The 21500-nt window shown below is 46.1% G+C and overlaps 1 protein-coding gene across 9 annotated transcripts in view; it reads right to left on the bottom strand.

Annotated features, from left to right (window-relative positions):
* Positions 1-18747, bottom strand: part of DNM3 (dynamin 3) — a 694116-nt gene extending 675369 nt beyond the window's left edge. For all 9 annotated transcript variants that reach the window (XM_029617605.1, XM_029617606.1, XM_029617601.1 and 6 more), the window contains exon 1: positions 18491-18747. In XM_029617605.1, the coding sequence (XP_029473465.1) occupies positions 18491-18651 (161 nt within the window). In that variant the 5' untranslated portion in view covers positions 18652-18747. The remainder of the gene's footprint in view (positions 1-18490) is intronic.
* Positions 18748-21500: the final 2753 nt, after the last annotated feature.

Raw genomic sequence — 21500 nt, 5'->3', positions numbered from 1 at the left:
GTCAGACTGAGCGGAGCTCCCACTCCGGGCTCCTTGAGAGTCTGCAACGAAATTCATATTTTGCTGCTATTCCCCCCTCTGGAAACAGCCCCTCTCCTAGATAAGTCGAGCACTATAGTCTGCTGATCGATTTGAACTTAAGTTGCGGTTGGGAAAAACCCTGGGATGAGATGGCTATGAAAACCTCCGCCAGACAAGACTGCTGGGACTGTGGACAAGATGGCGGCAAAGACCATTCTTTCCCTTGAGGGAGTTTCAGACAAGCTGATTAGGAAAATCACTCATGCGGTCTCCGCCATGCTGAATGACCAGCTGCAGAAATTACAGTCATCTTTAGATGAACTACATAAGTGGGCCAATGATCAGACTGAACTAGCGGCCATGGATGCCGGGGTTACACATCAAGAAGAAAGACAAGAGGAGACAAAAAATAGTGTGGCGGCCCTGCATGCAAAAAAATCAAGATCTGGAGGACAAGGTAGATGCACTCGAAAATCTAGCTCGGCGGAACAATGTACGGGTGGTGGGCCTACCAGAGTCCTTACAGTCGGATGCCCTGCACCGATTCGAAAGCTGGTTACTGTTGCAACCGTCGCTACCCGACGTCTCCACCCCACCCTCCACCCCAGTCGCTCTGTGGCGACTCCCTCTGTTTGTTGGATGTTTGGCTGCCGCAGCGTCATCTTGCCGCCCTCCTCCGACGTCCCCAAACCGGCAAGACGCTGCATGTTTCCCAGAAGCCTAAGGGCGCGCGCACAGCGAGGCCCCGACTCAAGTACCAGCAGTGGCGCAGACCTCAGGGGCGTCCCCCTGAGATGACATCATCTGCACCAGATATTTAAGGTCTCTGAATTCATTAACCAATGGAGTAGCAAGGAAAGGAAAGGTTTTCATACGCTCCTAGCTACTCTGCCTCCTCGGACTAACTACGGGTACCCACTCCTCGGGGGCCTTGTTTCTCTTTTGCCTTTCAGGTCGCAGTCTGGAACCGGTACTCACTCCTCGAGGGCCCACGTTATCGGACCTGCTTCTGAATACCACTTCTGCCAGGAAGTCATCGCTGTCTACATCACCAGTGAGTTACCATCCTTCTCTCAGAGCTTTCCCTGGAACCAGGTACTCGTTCCTAGAGGGCCTACTTCCATTCCAGCTCCTGGGCTGCTTCTAAGAGACTATTGTGTGAGTGTTACCATCAAGGATCTATTCTTGAACTCTGCACACCCTGCCTACTCACTACACTTAGTTTCTCTACAGCTCTGCCATCCTGGGATCGCTGTTCCAGTATCTGAGGGACTACAGCCCAGCCAGGCGCTTCCAGCTCACTACTGCCACCTCTGGTGGTTCAATATATTGTTTAATAAAAGAACTAGTGTGTGTCTGTCTCCAAACTCTGAGCCTGACCGGTGGTCCCTCTCGGGATCTTCCCCCGGGGGCGTGGTCATCTGCCACCGGCCCAAGGATCCACCCACAACTATCCCAAACAATAACAGTTACCCACTGCGCTTGAAGTCGAGGTGACGGACAGGCCTATTCTGGTGGAAAGGTCCCACCGGTTAGGCCCACAGGCGGAGCCGAACCGGAGACAACGTAAAGCCATAGCACACTATCTACATTACGGGTGGCAGAAACCGTATAAGCAAGGTAGACCTGGGATTTTGGGTGTAGAGGTTGATCTGAATATGGGAAATGGGGTTTGTATGTTGGAGTGTGAGTGTGAGTGTATGCGTGCGTGCCCAACTTGTGGATGGGATAGAAGTTCTTGCACCATTGACCTACAGCACGACCGTTTCTTTTTTGGAATTTTTTCCATACACAGTTGGTTCAGCGCTATGGGAGAGCCTGTACTGGAAGCCCTTCCTGCTGTAAGAGGAGAACAGAGAAGCATCGGTAACTGTTGGTTCTTTTTTTATGGTTAATATTGTTGTGGGTACCTTAAATATAGCGGGAGTTATTTCCTCCATAAAGAGAAAAAAAAGCTCCAAGAACTTAAACGAAAAGGGGTAAATGTGGCCTTTCTACAAGAGACTCATTTAAGCGATGCCGAACATCAAAAGCTGAGAAGGGAATGGGTGGGCCAGGTCTTCTATTCATCTTTTTCCACTAGCCAACGTGGGGTGGCGGTGTTAATTGCCAAATCCCTATCCTTCCAAGTGGAGGTAATGTGGTTGATCCAGAGGGCAGATATCTCATAGTGTGGGGACTGTTGCAGGTTGGCGATATTGTCTTCTGGAATGCAGCCAAGGCAGTTCTACGGGGGTATATTTTAGCATATCAGATTAGTCAAAGGAAAAGGCTCAATTCCAAATTGCTGGCGCTAACCAAGAAGCTGATTCGCCTGAAGCGTTCCCATACCCAAACCCAAACCCTGGATGACATTACAAAAAGAGAGCTAATGTTAACCCGGAAGGAATTGAATGCTCTCCTTACCCTTAAGGCCCAGAGTAATCTTTTATTTTATAAATTTCGACTTTACCAGTGGGGGAACAAACCAGGGAAATTATTGGCCAAGCTGATCAAGGGTAACAGAGGCCCTCGGGGGGGGGGTCATTAAGTGTTTAAGAGGAGACTCTGGCACGGTTACCGGAACCGCGGATGCTTTACAGGCTTTCATCCAATACTATCGCCAAATATACACGGCCCAACCTTTTTCTTTGGAGTGTACCGAGGCTTTTTTTTAAGGACATGGTAATCCCCCAAATTTCTGACAGCGCAAAACAAAAACTAGAAGCGCCTATTCAGCCTGAGGAGGTGATGCTGGTCATAAAACAAAAAACTGACCCTTGCCAAAACTCCCAGTCCGGATGGACTCTGCCCCGAATTTTATCGTATCCTGGGACCGCAAGTGGCGGCAATGTATCGGGCCACACGACATAGGGGTTACTTGGATAAGGACCAGAATATTGCCACTATGGTACTGCTGCCCAAGCCTGGCGAAGCCCATGACAGCCCAGAAGGGTACAGGCCTATCTCCTTACTTAACCAAGACATTAAAATGTTAGCCGCCGTCTTGGCTGCCTGCTTGAACGGGGTGCTCCGTGACATAGTGCATAGAGATCAGACAGGCCTCCTCACCTCGAATCTTATAAAGGCCATAACTGCATTGCAATCCCCCCTCAGCTGGAATCTGGATGGGGTCCTTATAAGCCTGGATGCAGCCAAGGCTTTCGACTGTGTGGAGTGGCCGTATTTACCGTGGTCCCTGGGGAAGTTCAGGCTGGGTGGGGTACAGCTGTTGTATACTGGCCCACAGGTCCAAGTAATGGTTAATGGTTTCTTTCTCAGTCATTTTCCCTGGGGAGGGGGACCCGCCATGGCTGTCCTCTGTCCCCCTTAATTTTTGTACTGTCCCTAGAACCACTGGTGATCAAGCTCCGCATGTTACCCAGGTACCAAAGTATATAAATCGGCCATCGAGTTAAATTGGGTTTATATGCAGATGATATGATGCTATTTGTACGGCACCAGGGAGAGATTTTAGAGGGTATTCTGCAGTCCATAGACCATTTTGGCTCCTTTGCGGGCCTCCCCCTTAATTTGGACAAATCTGAGGTTTTGCTGCTGGATGCGGCTCTGCCACAGCGCTGGGTCGGGTTGTTCCCTCTAAGTTGGGCAAGTGTATCCATAAAATATCTGTGGATTCACCTTGATGCGCAGAATAAGAAAATATACAAGGCTAACCTTCCAATCCTGGAAAAAACTAAACGTCAATTGGACCGGTGGCGTAACCTTCCATTGTCTCTCCTGGGAAGGTGTGCTGTGGTTAAAATGGCAATTTTACCCAAATTTTTATATTGTCTTCAAATGTTGCCTCTGTGGGTAAGAGAAAAAGATCTGCGTAGCTTTAAATCTGATAGGGCGTTTTGTTGAGGTGGGAGGCGTGCCCGTATTAAATATGACACTCTGCGTCTGGACAAGGGACTGGGAGACACTTCCTTACAGCACTTGTGACTCTATAATGTTGCCTGCCTACTATGCCACATACAGAATTGTGTTTTGGGCATACAAAGTTTGACCCAGAGGAGTTGCTAGGAGAATGGACTGCGCCTCTTTCCCCGCTTAGCCTTCTACACATGCCGAGCCTCAAAGTTGACAATCTGATCTCATCCTCCTTCTGGATGAAGGCACAGCGCAAGGCCTGGAAGTGGTGGCGCACATCTATTCATCGCAGCTGTCATGTTTCCCCCTTTTTATCTCTGGTAGGAGATTCTCATATGCTTCTTTGGAGTGGATATTGTTTAAGAGTCATTCCTTTTATCACGTGGCTCACACTTTAACAGCTTCCAATATTTTACCTAGTTTATCCCTTGGTTCCCAGTTTCATGTAACCCTGTTCTATGTAATGCTCTTTGCAGCTCTTGTGTTTCACTGTAAACCGATATGATATGTATTTTTCCACATGAATGTCAGTATATAAAAGTCCAAAATAAATAAATATAAACAAACAGCAACTTTCTCCCGGGCCAAGGAGGGAATGTTTTTAAACAGTGGGTCTCCAGGGGCTTTTGTTTGCTTCAGCAATGGGTGGATGAGGACAACTTCACTATTTACTAGTTTCAACAGTTGCAAACACGGTGGGCGATCCTTTCAACACAGTTTTTTGCTTATCTTCAAGCTTGCCATTATTGTTTTCAAATATGCAAGGGAGATTCGAGCCAATTAGAATCTTCCTCATCAGATAATATTTTCTTTGATATCCCTCCGCATTTCAACAAAATAAAGGTGTGGATGTTTCAATTGAAAGTCGCTCTACCCACCACCCATCTACCCCACTTGGCGTCTAAATGGGAGGAGGACCTGGGAGAGTCCATAACCGTGGACATTCTGAAGAGAGCCTTCTCTGGCTTAGGGAGACAACTGCCCTCTGCGGCGCTCCGGGAGACTCAGTTCAAGCTCCTACACCGCACATTTCTCTCAAGAGCAAGGGGAGCCTCCAGATGTCTATGGCCTTCTGATCTTGGTCTCAAATGTGGCACACAGGTGGAAAATCTTTGCCATATGTTCTCTGGATGCACAAAACTGGGACACTTCTGGTCAGAAGTCAAGGGATTGGTGGAGAGAGTCTTAGGGTGTACCATTCCTTGGTCGGGGACATTGTTCTATCTACACCTATTGAAGGAAAAAGAAGTACTCCCCGGAGGGGGATTAAAATATGTATGCATTGCCCTGGTACTGGCGAAAAAACAAGTCTTACTGACATGGAATTCTGACCTGTCACCCACCCCACAAGCATGGAAGAGTTCAATGCAACAAACGGCACGAATGGAACTCTTGTGGAAAAATTCTATTTCCCACCCAAAAACTCGCATTGCTTTACGTGGTTACTTTCGGTTGTGGGAACGTATGCTTCGTTTTCTATAAGATATGCAGGTCTCGCTCCTTCAGGTTTGAGCATCTGGGTGTGTGATGTATGAATGTGTGTGTGAGTGTATGTTATGCGTTTGCTGGGAGGGAGGGCGTTGCCACAAAAATGTGAAACATTGGATCTTTGGGAAAACCTTTGGCTGTATTGTAACCTATATCTCAGCTGGTTGGCTATATATTTTGCCCAGGTTTGTTCTTCCTTTGATCCTAATAAAAGATATCATTTAAAAAAAAAAAAGAAAGCAGTGTCACAATATGAAACTCCAAGGGAGTAGATTCAGGACAATAGTAGGAGGTGGGGACCTGGAATGCCCACCCACGGGAGGTGGTGATAAAGAAAGCAAGAGAATGATAAAGAGGGAACTGTGCAGCTTTCAGTGAACGACAGTTGCAACGCGGGACAGCAGTAATATGGATGCATTGTACTTCCTGGATGGTATTGGGGAAACCTCACGGAATAGCAGTTGCAACCTTAAAAGGTGACAGTGGGAATTTGATGTATTTGGGTAGATGTGCATAAAATTGCTGCTGGGCAGACTGGATGGGCCTTTTGATTTTTATCTACTACTATTTACTATGTTACTATTTAACATAAGAAATGCCATGCCGAGTCAGATCCCTTGAGCTCAGCATCCTGTCTCCGACAGTGGCCAATCTGGAGCACAATTACCCAATTCCTTGTTGGGAAAGCAATGGCTTTCCCAAATCTATCCGGCTAAGAACGGTTTACGGACTTTTCCCAGAAACCCGTCCAAACTCCTTTTGTATCCTGGTATGCTAGATACATTGACCACATCCTCCAGCAACAAATTCCACAGCTGGATTGTGCTTGGAGTCCAAAACACATGTTTTGCTTTGTATTAAAGCCTGTTAGCTCCATGAAACTATTTGAAAGGGTAAATACCTGTTCCCTATTCACCTGTTCCACCCTGCGGACACTTTCACAAACCTCTGTCTCCCCTCTCAGTTGCCTCTTCTCCAAACTGAAGGGCATCAAATTGAGCCCCTCTTTATGAGCTGGTTTCTGTGCCTTTAGCAACCAGACCTGCACACAATAATCAAGGTGCAGTCCACCATGGAGGAATACAGCAGAATTATATTCTTCATTCCCTTCCGAATAAGTCCTAACATGTTGCTCAGTTCTGTAGACCGTCACTGCACACCGAGCCGAGGATTTCAAAGTGGTGTCCACGATGATGCCCAGATCCTTTTCCTGGGTGGTGACTCAAACACAGAATTAATTTTTTCCCTTTCTGTATCGCTTTACAAGCGTCCACATTAAATCTTACCTGCCATGTAGATGCCACATTTCCCTGCAAGTTTTCACAATCCACTTGCATTTGAATAATTTTGTATCTAAGGAATTGTTATAATACAGTATAAATATTTAACAAATTTCCAAACCGTTATCATCAAAAAGGGAATAAATGGGGAAGGGAAGAGGTATGGGTGGCGAGAAATACCAAGGACAATACCTGAATATCTTTTGATTTGAGCTGTGAATACAAATTGTAAATATCTGAATAAGGGTTAAATCAAAAGTGAAGGTCCTGGGCAGGCCCTGGACCCAGTGGCCGAGGATCCCCATGTCCAGTGTTCACAGCCTCCAGGAAGGGAGGGAATCGATCATCGTTAAAGATTACCCTCCTTGGCTGGATTTAAAGCCCATGAGAGAGGTTTCTGGAAAGACTGCTGCTCCAGCGACGAGGCTACAACAGTGGGGCCTATTAAAGAAAGGAAAATCTCCTGCAGGTGCGGATGTAGGCGCCCAGTACTGGTTCTGACTGAAATAAAAAAACTTGGTACTTTGGTAGAATTATGAAGAGCATGAGTAGATGGATAAAAAAGGGGCCAAATTTATAAAGAGCTTTAAAAATATGTCTGAACGAGGGCAAACTGAGGGAGGTAGCCCCAGTCCAGCAGAGAATTGAGGGCTTTTTCACTGCTGACCCTGGACAGACTCCAGGCAGAGGAAGCACTGGGATCCCCGGCTTAGAGCGCATGTCGGCGTCACTTGCTTCGTCATCTTCGCCGAGTCTTGGAGCACCGATAACTTCCTCCCCCTCCCCCCCCCCCTTTTATGACCTGACCTTCGGATTGACCGGTGGAAAGTCTGGGAGCAGTTCAGTTACCCCCGGAGGTTGCTGGGGCAAATCCCTTGGTCCAAGTTGAAAAAACCCGAAGTGAAAATCTTAACTCACTTCAGTCATCGGGCCAACATACTTTGGGGAGAGAGTCAGAACGCAGAGATCTGCTTGTAACGGCATCGACTCCCATGGGAGAAGGAGGAACTGCTAGTATCCACGGTGATGAGGTAAATCCTAGCAGTTTACATTTGACTGGCTCTGTTCCTAAACTAACTGAGGCTAAACCTTCAGTCATCGCACTGGATTCACTATGGTCCATGATAATGAATCTGGAAAAGTCTATTTCTTCTTTAATTTCTTTAACAGTGGATATAAATAACCGTATACAAACTTCAGAACATCCGATTGCTTCACATACCACAAAGCTGGAGGAAACTGAGCAGAAAGTGACCCAAATTCAGAAGGTCCAAGCTGGATTAATACAGGGAGATATGGCTCTTTCAAAGATATTTGAGAAAAATGAGAATGAACTGAGATATTTGAATTTTCCTCAGACTTCACGTCTCCCCTCAGGAGCAGTTCAAAAACTATCTCCAGGAAATTTTGAAAATTTCATCTGAAGCATTGCCACCTCTTGCAAAAATCTAATTTCATATCTCTTGATAAAAGAGATGATATATCCTCTCAAGCACTGGGCACGGCACCTCCAATTGCCGACTTATCTGCTTTCTAAGAATCTTCGGGAGAAGAACAAGTTGAAAAACGTGGATCGTTACTGATTAAGTTTATTTTTCCATCTGATAGAGACTTAGTTCTCAAATTATTTCCACGTAATAGTTAAATTCTATACTATGGACAGAAACTGTGGATTTTTCCGGATACAGTAAAATCTACTCAGCAGAGGATGAAGGAATTTCTAGCTCTTTGTCAACAAGCTAGACAAATAGGAGCCTAGATTACAATGCAATATGAAAATAAATAATGCTAAATATATATACTCTGAACCTGCTGAATTGAAGGCCTTTTTAGCCTCTTATGTCTTATTAGGAAACATAGCCAACTAAATAGTTATCACAATGTAGAAATATCAGGGTTCGCTCTCCTTACTTCCCTAAATTTGTTTGCTGATTGGAAATGCTCTTTAGAATCTTGGCTCCCTTATTGCATGGTACAAGGCACATTATTATAATAATAATGTATTTCCTATACATGTTTCTTTTGTTTCTATATTAATGCCTCATCAATTGACATGTTTGTTTTCTGTCAAACTATTACTATAATTAATAAAGAGAAAATTTAAAAAAGTCTGAGTGGAAAGGAATACAAGTAGACATTCTGGGGGCATTGAGTAGATAAACCTTCATGATCCAGTTTCTAGTTGGCATGCAGACACATTTTGGGGGAGTCCCAAAACAGTGATGTTATTAATTAGCTCTGAAATCCACAAAAATCACAAACATAGTGGGGTGGACGAATGGATGCTGCTTCCTACAATTCCTTTTATTAAAAAAAAAAAAAGAAAAGAAAGTCATTGTGGTCAACAGATATATAAATCAATAAGATATACAGGTGATCAAATTTGCTGATGAGAAAATTATGCAGAGTAGTTAAATATCAAGCAGGTTGTAATGAATTGCAGGAGGACCTTGCGAGACTGGAAGATTGAGCATCTAAATGGCAGATGAAATATAATGTGGACAAGTGCAAGGTGATGCATATAGGGAAAAATAACACATGCTATAGTTACATGATGTTAGGTTCCATATTAGGAGTTATCACCTAGGAAAGAGATCTAGGCGTCATAGTGGATAATACATTGAAATTGTCTGCTTAGTGGCGATCAAAAAAGCAAACAGAATGTTAAGAATTAAGAAGGGAATGGAAAATAAAATGGAGGATGTCATAATTCCTCTGTATCACTCCATGATGAGACCGCACCTTGAATACTGTGTGCAGTTCTGGTCACCGCATCTCAAAAAGGATATAACTGCACTGGAGAAAGCCCAGAGAAGGGCAACCAAAATGATAAGGGACATGGTACGGCTCCCCTATGAGGAAAGGCTAAAGAGGTTAGGGCTGTTCAGTTTGGAGAAGAGACGGCTGAGGGGGGATATGATAGAAATCTACAAAATCATGAAAGGACTTGAACAAGTTAATGTAAATTGGTTATTTACTCTCTCAGATAATAGAAAGACCAGGGATATGCCATGAAGTTAACAACTAGCTCATTTGAAACAAACTGAAGAAAATTCAGTCACTCAGCACATAGTTAAACTCTGGAATTCATTGCCAGAGGATATGGTTACAGCAGTTAATGTAACTGGGTTTAAAAAAGGTTTGGGTAAGTTCCTAGAGGAAATATCCATTAATTGCTATTACAGTAATTAATAAGCAATAGTAGCTTGTGATTTATCTAATGTTTGGGTACTTGCCAAGTACTTGTAGCCTGGATTGGCCCCTGTTGGAAACAGGATACTGGGCTTGATGGAGCCTTGGTCTGACCCAGTATGGCACTTATGTTCTTATGTCCCAAACATTTAGATCAATATTCTCTCATATGTCCAATAATTGACCGCTGCATATTGAAGTGAATCTTCAGAGGAGTTACTCATGCAAAAGTAGTATATATATTTTACCAACTTTTAAAAAAGCCAGTTTTATGCACAGAAATCCTTTTGAAAATTACCATCTAAGTGAATATATGTGGGCCTGCAACTGATAACCTTAGAAATCTGGAAATTAAATCAATGCACCATGCTCAAGAGTAAACAAAGGATTTTATCTACTGTCCTTCACAGAAGAAATGTGAATACCTGGAATAGCCTCCCGCTGTAGTGGAGAAGTCAAAACAAGAGGGTGAGGGAGAACCAGAGAGGATCCTTGGTTATAAGGATGGGTAAAGCCAGAGATCCAACTGGCTCTGTGGTACTGAATCCAGAATGGGCAGACTAAACCGTATCTGCCGTCATCTGCTATAACCTAGAATGAGAAATCATTGAGAAAGTGCCTGCACAGGGTTCAGTCACATGGGGTTGGATCTAGTGTTGATTGAGACTTGGTGGGATAAGAATTTACTACAGGAATAGTCCTATTTATGAAGGGCGTAAATCACATAGTAGGTACATTTGCATGCTCATTCCCAAACAGTATGCCCTCGTAGTTCAGTCTGAATATGGCTTAACATGCTCCAGCAAAAATTAGTGTGGAGTAATCATGGTCACTCAAGGAAACATACAAGAATGTAAATAAAGTGTGAGACACAAAGATCAGGTTGTTCCAAATAAGCATAAGTAAATCCAATTTAATCTTCAAAAAGCGGTGTTTATTTCAAACGTCAAGGCAATTTCACAGAAAGATGCAATCCCCCAACACGGCCATGTTGGGGGACTGCATTGGGGCTGCGTTGGAAGGATTCCCATATAAATGTTGATATTTTATTTATTTATTTAGCATTTTTCTATACCGAACTTCATGGTTAAATACCATATCAGATCGGTTTACATCGAACGGGGGATAGAGAACTTGTAACAAAAATGGAACAGTACATTATAATCAGAAGGAGAGCAGTAAAGTTACATTAAACAAGGACTATAAACTTGGAGGCTTTACAGCTTGGAAGTAAGTAGAATAAAAGGCCCGAGAAGGGCAATAACTTAAACACAAAAGTTGTAATGAATTCAGATTAAACAGGAAAGATTATTATCTGAGGTATTAGGATAATAGGCAAATTAAATAGTAGCATGGTTCCGTAGCTCGTGAATAGGTTGTTTGTCTATTGTGAGTCTGAATGATCCGAGAAGGCTTGTTGGAACAGCCAAGTCTTAAGTTTTTTCTTGAATGTTAGTAGGCATGGTTCCAGCCTGAGGTCTGCGGGGAGGCTATTCCAGATGTTTGGACCTGCTAAAGAAAAAGCTCGGACCCTGGTCGAGACGAGGCGAATAGCTTTGGTTGGAGGGGATTGTAGCGCTCCTTTGTGGATTTCTCTAATTGGTCTGTTGGAAGTATGGAGTTTGAGAGGGAATTCAAGGTCAAGATGAAGATGGTTATGGATGGACTTGTGTATCAGGGTTAGAGATTTGTAAAGGACTCTGTGGTAGACTGGTAACCAGTGTAGGTTACGGAGAGTGGGAGTAATATGTTCTCTTCGGTTGGTGTTGGTTAAAATTCTGGCCTCGGCATTTTGTATCATCTGAAGTGGTTTGATGGATGAGCTGGGTAGGCCAGTGAGAAGAGCGCTGCAGTAATCTATTTTTGCAAATATTAAGGATTGGAGAACAGTCCTAAAGTCGTGTAAATAAAGGAGGGGTTTGAGTCTTTTCAACACCTGTAGTCTGTGGAAGCAATCTTTGGTAGTCATATTGATCATAATCTTTAAACTAAGGCGGTTGTCAAGAATTACTCCCAGATCTCTTACTTGAGTGTGGGTGAGATGGTAACTGTAGTGTGTTTGTGGAGGGTGGTTGTCTGGGTTGGAAGAGATAAATAGTAGTTCAGATAAATAGATATCAGATTAAATTTCACCAAGCGTACAAATTCAGGTTACTTAATATGCAGTTTGTACATTGTGAAAACAAGGCGACTGCAACCATTGTATAAGGAGCAAAGTAGTAGGTAAAGCAATGTAATGCAATCTATTGCACAGTTTTAGTATACAGGGGAACTTCTGATATCCTGGCTGTCTTGCAGAGCAGTGCCCTATGGTGAAACACAGCCATATCGGGGGACTACATTTTTCTGAGAAATTGCCTTGAAGATTAAATTGGATTTATTTATGCTTATTTGGATCTCACACATTTCGGTTAACATCTTCCAATCGTGTTCACAATCACAAGCTTAAATCATGTTATGCAATCCACCAGGGTTCAGTCAGACCTGGATTTAGACATAGGCAACTGCCTGAGGTGCCGGATAACTGTCCGGGCCTGTGTCCTGATTCCATGGTGGCGGCAGCAGCAGCAACTTAAATTAAATTTAGCACAGGGCCTGCAGCCACACCCTCCTCCCGCATGTTCCTATGGAAGCCCATGTGCAGGGCAGGGCCTCGCGTGCACAGCAAGCAACCGAAGGTCCTGCGCTGAATTTCACTTTTCAAGTTTCTTTGGCCACCATCACAGAATAATGACGCTGCTGCTGCTTTAGGTAAGGGGCTGAGAGTGAACCCTCCCCATCCTTCCAGTACTGCCTATGGACACTGGAAATGCAAATCCAGCCCGGGGTTCAGTGCATGCTGGGCTCTGTCTCAGCTGCTGGGGATGCGAGAGGAAAAAAACAAAAACTAAGAAATTCACCTAAAGGGATTACACCTTTAATGTGTTTTAATGTAGCACTTATAATGGATTCTAAGAGTACTGCAAGAGTAGAAAAAGCTTAACACATCTAAGCAGGAAGAGAGAGCGCACCGGGTTAGGTAGCTAAAGACTTCACTGGGGGGATTTCATAATTTCATGCATTCAGTAACAGCAGAAGGCCAGCTCCATTACTTCAATCATTACAAAAAATGACTGAAAGAGAGAGAGAGAGACTACACAGTTTCCAAGATCAGTCTCATACACAAGATAATTAGCATTTGTTTACACACACACATATATATACACATACATATATATAAAACTAACCCAGTGAGAGCAGAGAGCTCTTGTAACAGCCAAAAAACTGCCATGCAAAATGAGAAGTACCACTGAATACTGTGACCCCATCAGCCTGCCCAGGTCTGTGGCTCCTTGGATCTTCTATAACATCCTGACCCTCATCACATAGCTTTCCAGAGATTAAGTGGTAGGCCAGGCACCCCCCACCCTACCCTCCCCCCGCGAGGCAGCTGCCTTTGCATGGGAAAAGCTCATACCGCTGCAATTCTAATATGGCCACTGGAAAAATTATCACATTATTCAGAACAGCATCCTAAAATCTGAATCCAATAGTTTCAGGATTAGGCAGGCAAAGCACGGAGCTCCCTTAAAACCCATTCCATTAGCTCACTCAGTCCAGCTGGGGCTCCAGCTATTGCAAGCACTGCACAAAGTAAAGAGCATTTCTTTTACAACCAGGAACGGAGGCTCTCATGTGTACTGCAGAACTGCCAGGTGAGTGCTCATCCAAGGGGATGAGAACAGCCTTTGAGAGAAAAAAGCAGCCCTCTGCCACTGCTGGAACATCTACTGCATGCTGCTGCCGCCGCGATACCAACATGGCCAGTGCGGAGGCACCACCCTGCTCCCATTAACACAAACTGGCTGCTCAGCAGCTGCGGGAGGAGTACGGCAGGATCCAAAGCTTCTACTTTTACCTGGCACAGCAAATCAGCTGCCTTAACCCTTTCAGCTAAAGACAGCAATAAATTACTCAGACATCCTTTGGTGCAGTGTTATAGGAAACTCAGCCAAATGTCCATGGCTGCTTAAGAAACAGTGGGTAGGTAGAACAGGCCACCTGATTTATCACTTAGAACCAAGAAAGCAAAATCTCAGTTCTAAAAGAGGAGGAGACTGGCTCCTCCCAAATAAGAATACATCAGATCTAAACGCTTTTATAAACAGGAAATTTGCTCGATAGTAAATGACTAAGCCTAGAAGCAGCAAGTATTTTATTTATTTTAAAAAAAGTTACTTTCATCTCACAGCCTCCAAAGTTTGGGTAACAAAAATACAAACATAAAACTACATAGTAAATACAAGAAGAATAACAGCAGCCTAACAATAACAAACAGATAAAATAAGTAAATAGGTCTAGGACAAATTAAAAATAAAAGCAAAAAGCTGCAGCCAATGATTCTCCCAGCCAGATGTAGGGATAGTTAATGGAGTTAATAGTTAACTAGCTTTAACATAAAGAGAATTATTTTGCAAAAGTAGCCTAAATTAGGGAAAAGGAAATGACAAAGTGTGGAGAGATGGAATCTCGAGAAGGGATTGGGCAGCAGCACGGAGGGTTCTGGTTGGGGGGTGTAGGTTTTTAAACGCACTACAAACCCAGGGGGGATTTCACATGATGTAATAGATTATGAATAAGTAACAGCAATAAAGCTCATCGTTCTTTAAAGCTCCAACCTTAGTATAACAAATCGCCCCAATATGTTTAGCTACTCTGCAGCTGTAATGCTCCTCTTGCAATTTGCAGATAAGGGTAGCTCATTCCATAATTCTTCAAACATCCCACAATTCAAGGGCAGCTATTATGTCCATGTTAATATTCTAAACCTAGGAACAGGCTTCCTGACAGCCATCAAAATCATTACACAGCTCCATGGCCAGACAGAACTATCATGAATCCCCAGAATCACTTCAATGCACTGCAGCTGCAATCCTAATAAAACCCCAAGCTAAGGGACAGGTGAAAGAAATCAGCCAAAAACAAGGAAAATGGAAGCGCTTTTTCCATGCTTTACCTAGCCTGATGGATGAAATGGCTAATACAAACATCTGTACAAGATGGCTAGGAACCTTCATTTTTGGTTTTTATTGTTCTTTATTTTGCCTGGGAAAAAATATCAGGGTTTATTATGGCAAGAACAAAAGCAGAAGAAAATCAGATTTATAAGGTGACTCATTTTCTGGGTAAATATCAGAGTTTATTTTGGTTGACAGAAGCCAGGCCAATAAAATATCAAACAGGTGCGTCTGGTGGACAGGAGGACCTGCTTGATATGCATTTATGGCACCAGACAGCTGGCACTTTGGGGGGCGAGGAGACGGGACTTGAAACACGGCATGGGTGGCCCTGGAGGGTGGCAGAGAGTGGACCTTGAAATGCAGCATGTGCATTGGTCCTCGCTGACTTCCAGCAGTGGCTGGAAGCCTTGAAATGCTGCAGCGGCAGTTCGGAAGCAGCTTTTTAATTGACCTAAAATTAGGAAGAATATTGGTTTAAACTGATAGTCATCTTTGGAAAAATCCAGGGATTTATGGGTAAAATTTGGTTTAAACTAAAAATGAAGGACCCTAAAGCTAGCCCAATCTCAGATTCCAAATCACCAGTGGATTTATTAGCTGTGTATTTATTTATAAAATGTTCAGCCCTCCAAGCCGGAGATCTCAGCGGGTTACAAACATGCACAGTATTAAGAGAAACATAATACAATATTGAGATGTAATACTTAGACAGGCAGGATGAAAACATACATACAAGGTACGATGGCTTATTCCCCATAAAATGTCTCCCTCCTTTACCAGTCTAGGAAGTACCATAGCCCAATTATTCTGGGTGGGAGAATATTGAACCTGTTTTTAAAACGCAAGTTGCTTTATAAACAGTGTCTTTTTTCATGAGAGCATTAAAGCGATATTGTTTTGAAAATGAATATAATGTGGACCATGGGGCCGCTTTACAAATCTTTGCAGGATGTATATTACTTCCAAGATATTGACTGTACCCTACTTGAATGGGCTCCGATTACTTTAACACAGGCACTGTATTCGTCTTCTGGGCTGGATGTCAACTGAATTTTTATACTCCTCCAGTAAGGCCGCGGTAGAAACAGTGCGGTAGTGTCAGGCGCACCCTTCCTCCCCGCACGCACAGTTCTCTTCACTAACTCCCCGATACTCTCCTCTAATCGCATGCAAATGCATGCCGCGGCTTTAAAGCGGTAGGGAAGGGTTATGGCCGCGTAACCCATTTTACTGTATAGGCGCTTAATACAGCGCCTATACAGTAACCAGGGTGCGCTGGTACCTGTCATTTCAAATGACATTTGAAATGACAGGTACCAGGAAGTGTAAAAATCAAAATTTTTAAATACCTGTCGGAGGGCCGCGTGGGTCCAGGCGGCCGGCGGGATCCGGGGGGCCGGTGGTCGCGTGTTAAATCTAGGCCACGGGCGGGTGGGCGCCTGTTCCGGGCGGCGGGGGGTGGACGCGCGTTAGTTTCAGACGGCCGCATGGGTCCAGGCGGCCGGCGGCGGCGGGAGCCGGGTGGTCGCGTGTTAAATCTAGGCCGCGGGCGGGTGGGCGCCTGTTCCGGGCGGCGGCAGCGGCGGCGGCGGGACACACGTTAGTTCGAGACGGCCGGCGGGTGGTCGCGTGTTAAATCTAGGCCGGGTCCGCACAGGCGCGCATTCACTGCCGGTGGGGGCTGCCTCTCCCGGCAGTGAATGAATTCATTCATCCAGGCGGAGGAGCCGGTGGCGAAAGCAGCCGGCTCCTCCGCCTGGATGAATGAATTCATTCACTGCCGGTGGGGGCTGCCTCTCCCGGCAGTGAATGAATGCGCGCCTGTGCGACCCCTGCGATTCGGCGCTCAAGGCAGTCACATGCCGTGACGTCACGCCTTGAGCGCCGAATCGCAGGGGTCGCACAGGCGCGCATTCATTCATCCAGGCGGAGGAGCCGGTGGCGAAAGCAGCCGGCTCCTCCGCCTGGATGAATGAATTCATTCACTGCCGGTGGGGGCTGCCGGGAGAGGCAGCCCCCACTGGCAGTGAATGCGCGCCTGTGCGGACCCGGCCTAGATTTAACACGCGACCGCCCGCCGGCCGTCTCGAACTAACGCGTGTCCCCCCGCCGCCCCCGCCGCCGCCGCCCGGAACAGGCGCCCACCCGCCCGCAGCCTAGATTTAACACGCGACCACCCGGCTCCCGCCGCCTGGACCCACGCCGGCCGCCTGGACCCACGCCGGCCGCCTGGACCCACGCGGCCCTCCGACAGGTATTTAAAAATTTTTATTTTTTCTTCTGACAGGTTTTGTGTGTCCCACAGCATTACATTTTCTCGATCATCTCTGTATCGCTTTTTTTTTTTAATTGTGTTTTATTGTTTTTGAGTATCTTAAGCGGTGTCGATGGATTTATTACTAGACTCACAGTCCTAACTCCTACTAGGGGGAGGCGGTAAACTAACACGTTACGGCCGCGGCAAAACAGTGCGTTACTAATGAGAGAACCTGAGCGCGCGTTACGGTATCGGAGGGGAATAGCTAATTCCTTCATTATACAGCTAATTCGTTCATTTACATGCCGGGTGCGGGAAGGGTTACGCGTCTGTTTTAAGAAGCACTACGGATGCGCAAAATTGGAGACTGTATCGCTGGTTTGCCTTACGCGTCCGAATTGTGCGCAGCGAGCTCGTTACAGACGAGAAATCTTCAACTGAACTTTACTGGATCGACCCGAAAGTGAACCCATTTACCTGACTTTCTTGAAAAGCGTTTGATACTTCTAAATATCTCAGTATCATTCAGCTTACTTTTAAGTATCTTAAGGACTGAACCTTCCCTCATACTCTACTTAAAAAAAATGCAAAGATAACATTTGTCTGACTGAAAACAAAAGTAGACATCACTTCTGGCTAATAGGAAGGATGTGGATTAATTGTGCCTGTACTGGCAGAAACCCACTGCATGACTATGTGATGCCTTTCTGAAATATTTGTCATTGTAACAACTGTTTAAGATACGATCTCTAATTGTTGTCTTTTAACTAAAATTAAGAAGCCTTCATGAACAAACTTAGAATGCAGGGTAGACACAACCTCTCTCTCTGGAGAGTGCTTTAGCCTTCATTCCCGATTCTTCCCTCCTTACGTATTACAGATACTGCAGGTGGATTTATGAGATGGCAGAAACATCTGCATGCCCGGCTGAGGCTGACGGAGCTTTACCACGCCTGAATATATTTCTTTTTCTAACGATTGTAGGGGTATCTTTATGTGAAGGTAACCCCTCTGGAGTCAGGCTGTAAGGTAAAAAGGGGGATTTGTGCACCAAGGATATCAGAAGTCCTAGCGGGGGCCGGGGGGGGATTCTTCGTTTTATTAGGCATGGATCATACAGGAACAACGTTTTGCGTTTTTAGTCTTTCCTTATTAAGGATGACTTTACCTCCCAAGCAACTTTCATACAGGTTCAGCTTTTCTGAAGTCCTTGCGTAATAAAAGCCAAAGGGCAGAATGGAGTAAACCTGGCATGGAGAGAGATGGGCAGGTGCAGGGAAAGCCCGGCCAGCAAGAGCTTTATTTTATGGGCAGCAGCACCGACGCCACCGCCGAAACCCGGGCCCCGAGGCTCGGACGGGGGCCATCTCCGGTCCCCCCTCCCCCGCGGCCGTTACCTGCCCACGAAGTTCTCCAGCACGGAGCTCTTGCCGGCGCTCTGGCCGCCCACCACGGCGATCTGCGGCAGGTCCAGGTTACAGCTCTGCCCGATGGCCGCGAAGGCGTCCTGCAGCCGGTTCACCAGCGGGATCAGCTCCTCCATCTCCCGGTTCCCCATGGCGCTGCTCACCGCGGCTCCGCTGCCCGAGGAGGAAGGGACGGGACTCGCGCCACAGGCAGCGGGCGCGCCGGGGAGCAGAAACCGCAACAACTCCCGCCGCCCCGCCCACCTCTGCCATCAACCCCGCCCCCGTCCCGCCCCGCCCCCTGCTACTGCCGCGTGCGCTGCCCGAGGAGAAGGAAAGGAAGAGACTCGCGCCACACGCAGCCGCCGCGCCGGGGAGCAGAAACTGCAACAACTCCCGCCGCCCCGCCCACCTCTTCCATCAGCCCGCCCCCTGCCTGCAGCTGCTACTGCCGCGTGCGCCTCTGTAACGCCAAGCGCCGCCTAACGGTTAACTATTACGCAGCGGCAATGCCTTATTGGGTGTGGTCGGGGCGGGGGGAGGTTACTCGGCCACACCCGTTATGGCCCCGCTCCTTGCTCTTCTGGCTGCCATAGGGTGAGGAGGGTGTTCACAGTCCTAGCAGCCCTGATAAGGAAAACTGGAATTGTAGTATAGATTGGAGAGCCACAAACAGGTCTGATTTTTCAGGATATCCACTTTGAATATGCATGAGATAGATTTGCATATAATGGCATGCCATGCAAATCCATGCATATTCATTGGGAATGTCCTGAAAATGTGACTAGTTTGTGGCTCTCAAGGAGCAGAGTTGGCCACCCCTGCTGTAACAGAGGGGCTTCAGAGATCACACAAGTCTCTTCTAAAGCTGTGACTACAAAGCTTCCTTTATAACTAGTCAGGAAGTATTTCTCCCCCTTATATTTGTCTACCTTTCCAATTCAGTCCAGCCATGGCAGCATCAAGCCTCAGCGAGGGGCCACCAACTGTGGCTCCCTCTGTGGCATCACATCCCAGAAAGATCAATAAAGCGCTACAAAAGAAAAGGATAGTCTCTTACATGCTCTCTCGCACATGTTTTCTCTCTCATACACTCTCCTCCCACTTTCTCTCCTCCTCCATATACACAGCCCCCCCACACACACACACACACACACCTGAACAAGCAGGCAGAAGCAGCCTTCTTGGGCCTTCACAGTATCAGGAAGCCTCCTCTCCCATTTTTGAACGCTACTGTTGTTCCTCGCTTCGGTTGGGCAGACATTACTCCTCTCTTCCACCTCAGTGGTCCAACCAACCCTACTCCTTCAGGCCATGTGAGCCCAGCTACTGCTGCTCCGCTTCACAGTCCTACTTCTTTCTCCCCACCCAAAGGGGACCCATGAAAATGACTCCTGCTCCTTTCAGTTGCGGCAATTGGGCTTCCTTCTTCCCATCCATGCATCACACGTTCTCTTCTGGCCTCCGTGGGTAGGAAGGAGGCCCATGGTCCTGTTGCCAGGAAGTGTTGCTGTCACATTTCATTAGGGTCAGTGGAAGCACAAGACAGCCACCCCCAAATCTATGACACTCTAGGCCAGGGGTGGGCAATTCCAGTGCTCAAGGGCTGCAAACCTGTCAGGTTTTCAGGATATCCTTAATGAATATGCATGAGAGAGATTTGCATGCATTTTGCCTCAGTTGTATGTAAATCTATTGCCCACCCCTGCTTTAGGCAGTGTCATAGTCCACCTGGTGCTTCCACTTGTTTATCTTGAGAAAATCATTTGGTAGAAATTGTTACTGGAAAATCATAAAGGTGTGAAACACAGCCAGTGAGAGTAGCCTCCATCCAGGAAACCAAAACCCAAACTTCACCCAGGAAGTCATCTTGAGGAGCTTTAGGTAGGAATGTAAGTACAAACTTAATAGAGGGCACCAGTCATGTAGACAAACCTGTGATCGCTAAACTTTCTTCCTCTCTGTGAACAGCAATGTAGCACCTTCTTCCAAGGAACTCTGCGTCCCATGGGGATCCTTCACAGACTGCCTCCACTGATCCTATGCAGTATTGACGAAGTGTTCCACTCCTCCGTCAGCATCCTCCACATTCTCCAGTGATGATGACCCGGCTGCATCGTCAGGAGAATCAATGCTGGTGGCAACCCTATGAGGTGGAAGATCTTCCATAGAATCTTGGAGAAGCCTTGGGAGTGGTAGGGTTAGGCTCCATTCCTTCTGCTTGAGTCATATAGCAGACTTCCCCGAAGCTTCAAGCTGCCAGGAAAGCAAGAAATCAATGGGACCAACTGCAGGGATTGAAGCAGCTGGATAGGATTACTGTTTACCCTTTCTCTTGATCATAGCTGATAATAGGTCCTTTGTGTAGAGCTATCCTACATGGAGCTCCCAAGTACAGCATTCTGTCTGGCAGCCATCTTGATTCCTTCCGGAAAAGTCTATGCGTGACCCCTGTCACTTTTTCCTATTGTGCGTTATGTTTTAATATGGGGACCTTAGCAGGGCCGATTGGTCACATGGTAATAGGAAGTAGTGACCATTATTGTATCCCCCATGGTCTGCTGAATGGCTCAAAAAAGGCAATGCTGGAACCTAGCCAGCGGTGCCCAAGCTGGAGAAGAGAGGCTGTAGGCTGCCACCAGAGCCTAGTCTGCCGGCAGCCAAAGAAGAAAATGAAAGGCTGTGGGCCTCCGTTAGAGCCCAGGCTGCCAGCGGCCAAAGAAGAAAATGAAAAGCTACGAACCACAGTCGGAGCCCAGGCCTGCGGCAGCCAAAGAATAAACAAAGAGGCCAGTGGTGGCTGAATAAAAAATGAGGCTGTGTGTATTTGTGAGAAGGAACCTGCTTTTATATATGTGTGTGTGTTTGTGTGTAAGAGTGAGAAGGAACCTACTTGGTGTGAGAGTGAGAAGGAACCTGCTTTTGTGTATGTGTGTATGAGTGAGAAGGCATCTGCCTGTGTCTGTGAGAGAGTAAGAACCTGCCTGGGTGTGAATGTGTG

This window comes from Rhinatrema bivittatum, chromosome 10 (assembly GCF_901001135.1).
Source record: "Rhinatrema bivittatum chromosome 10, aRhiBiv1.1, whole genome shotgun sequence".
NCBI classification, from domain to species: Eukaryota; Metazoa; Chordata; class Amphibia; order Gymnophiona; family Rhinatrematidae; genus Rhinatrema; species Rhinatrema bivittatum.
Note: the sequence above shows the minus strand (reverse complement) of the source record. Positions and strands in the feature narration are given on the sequence as shown.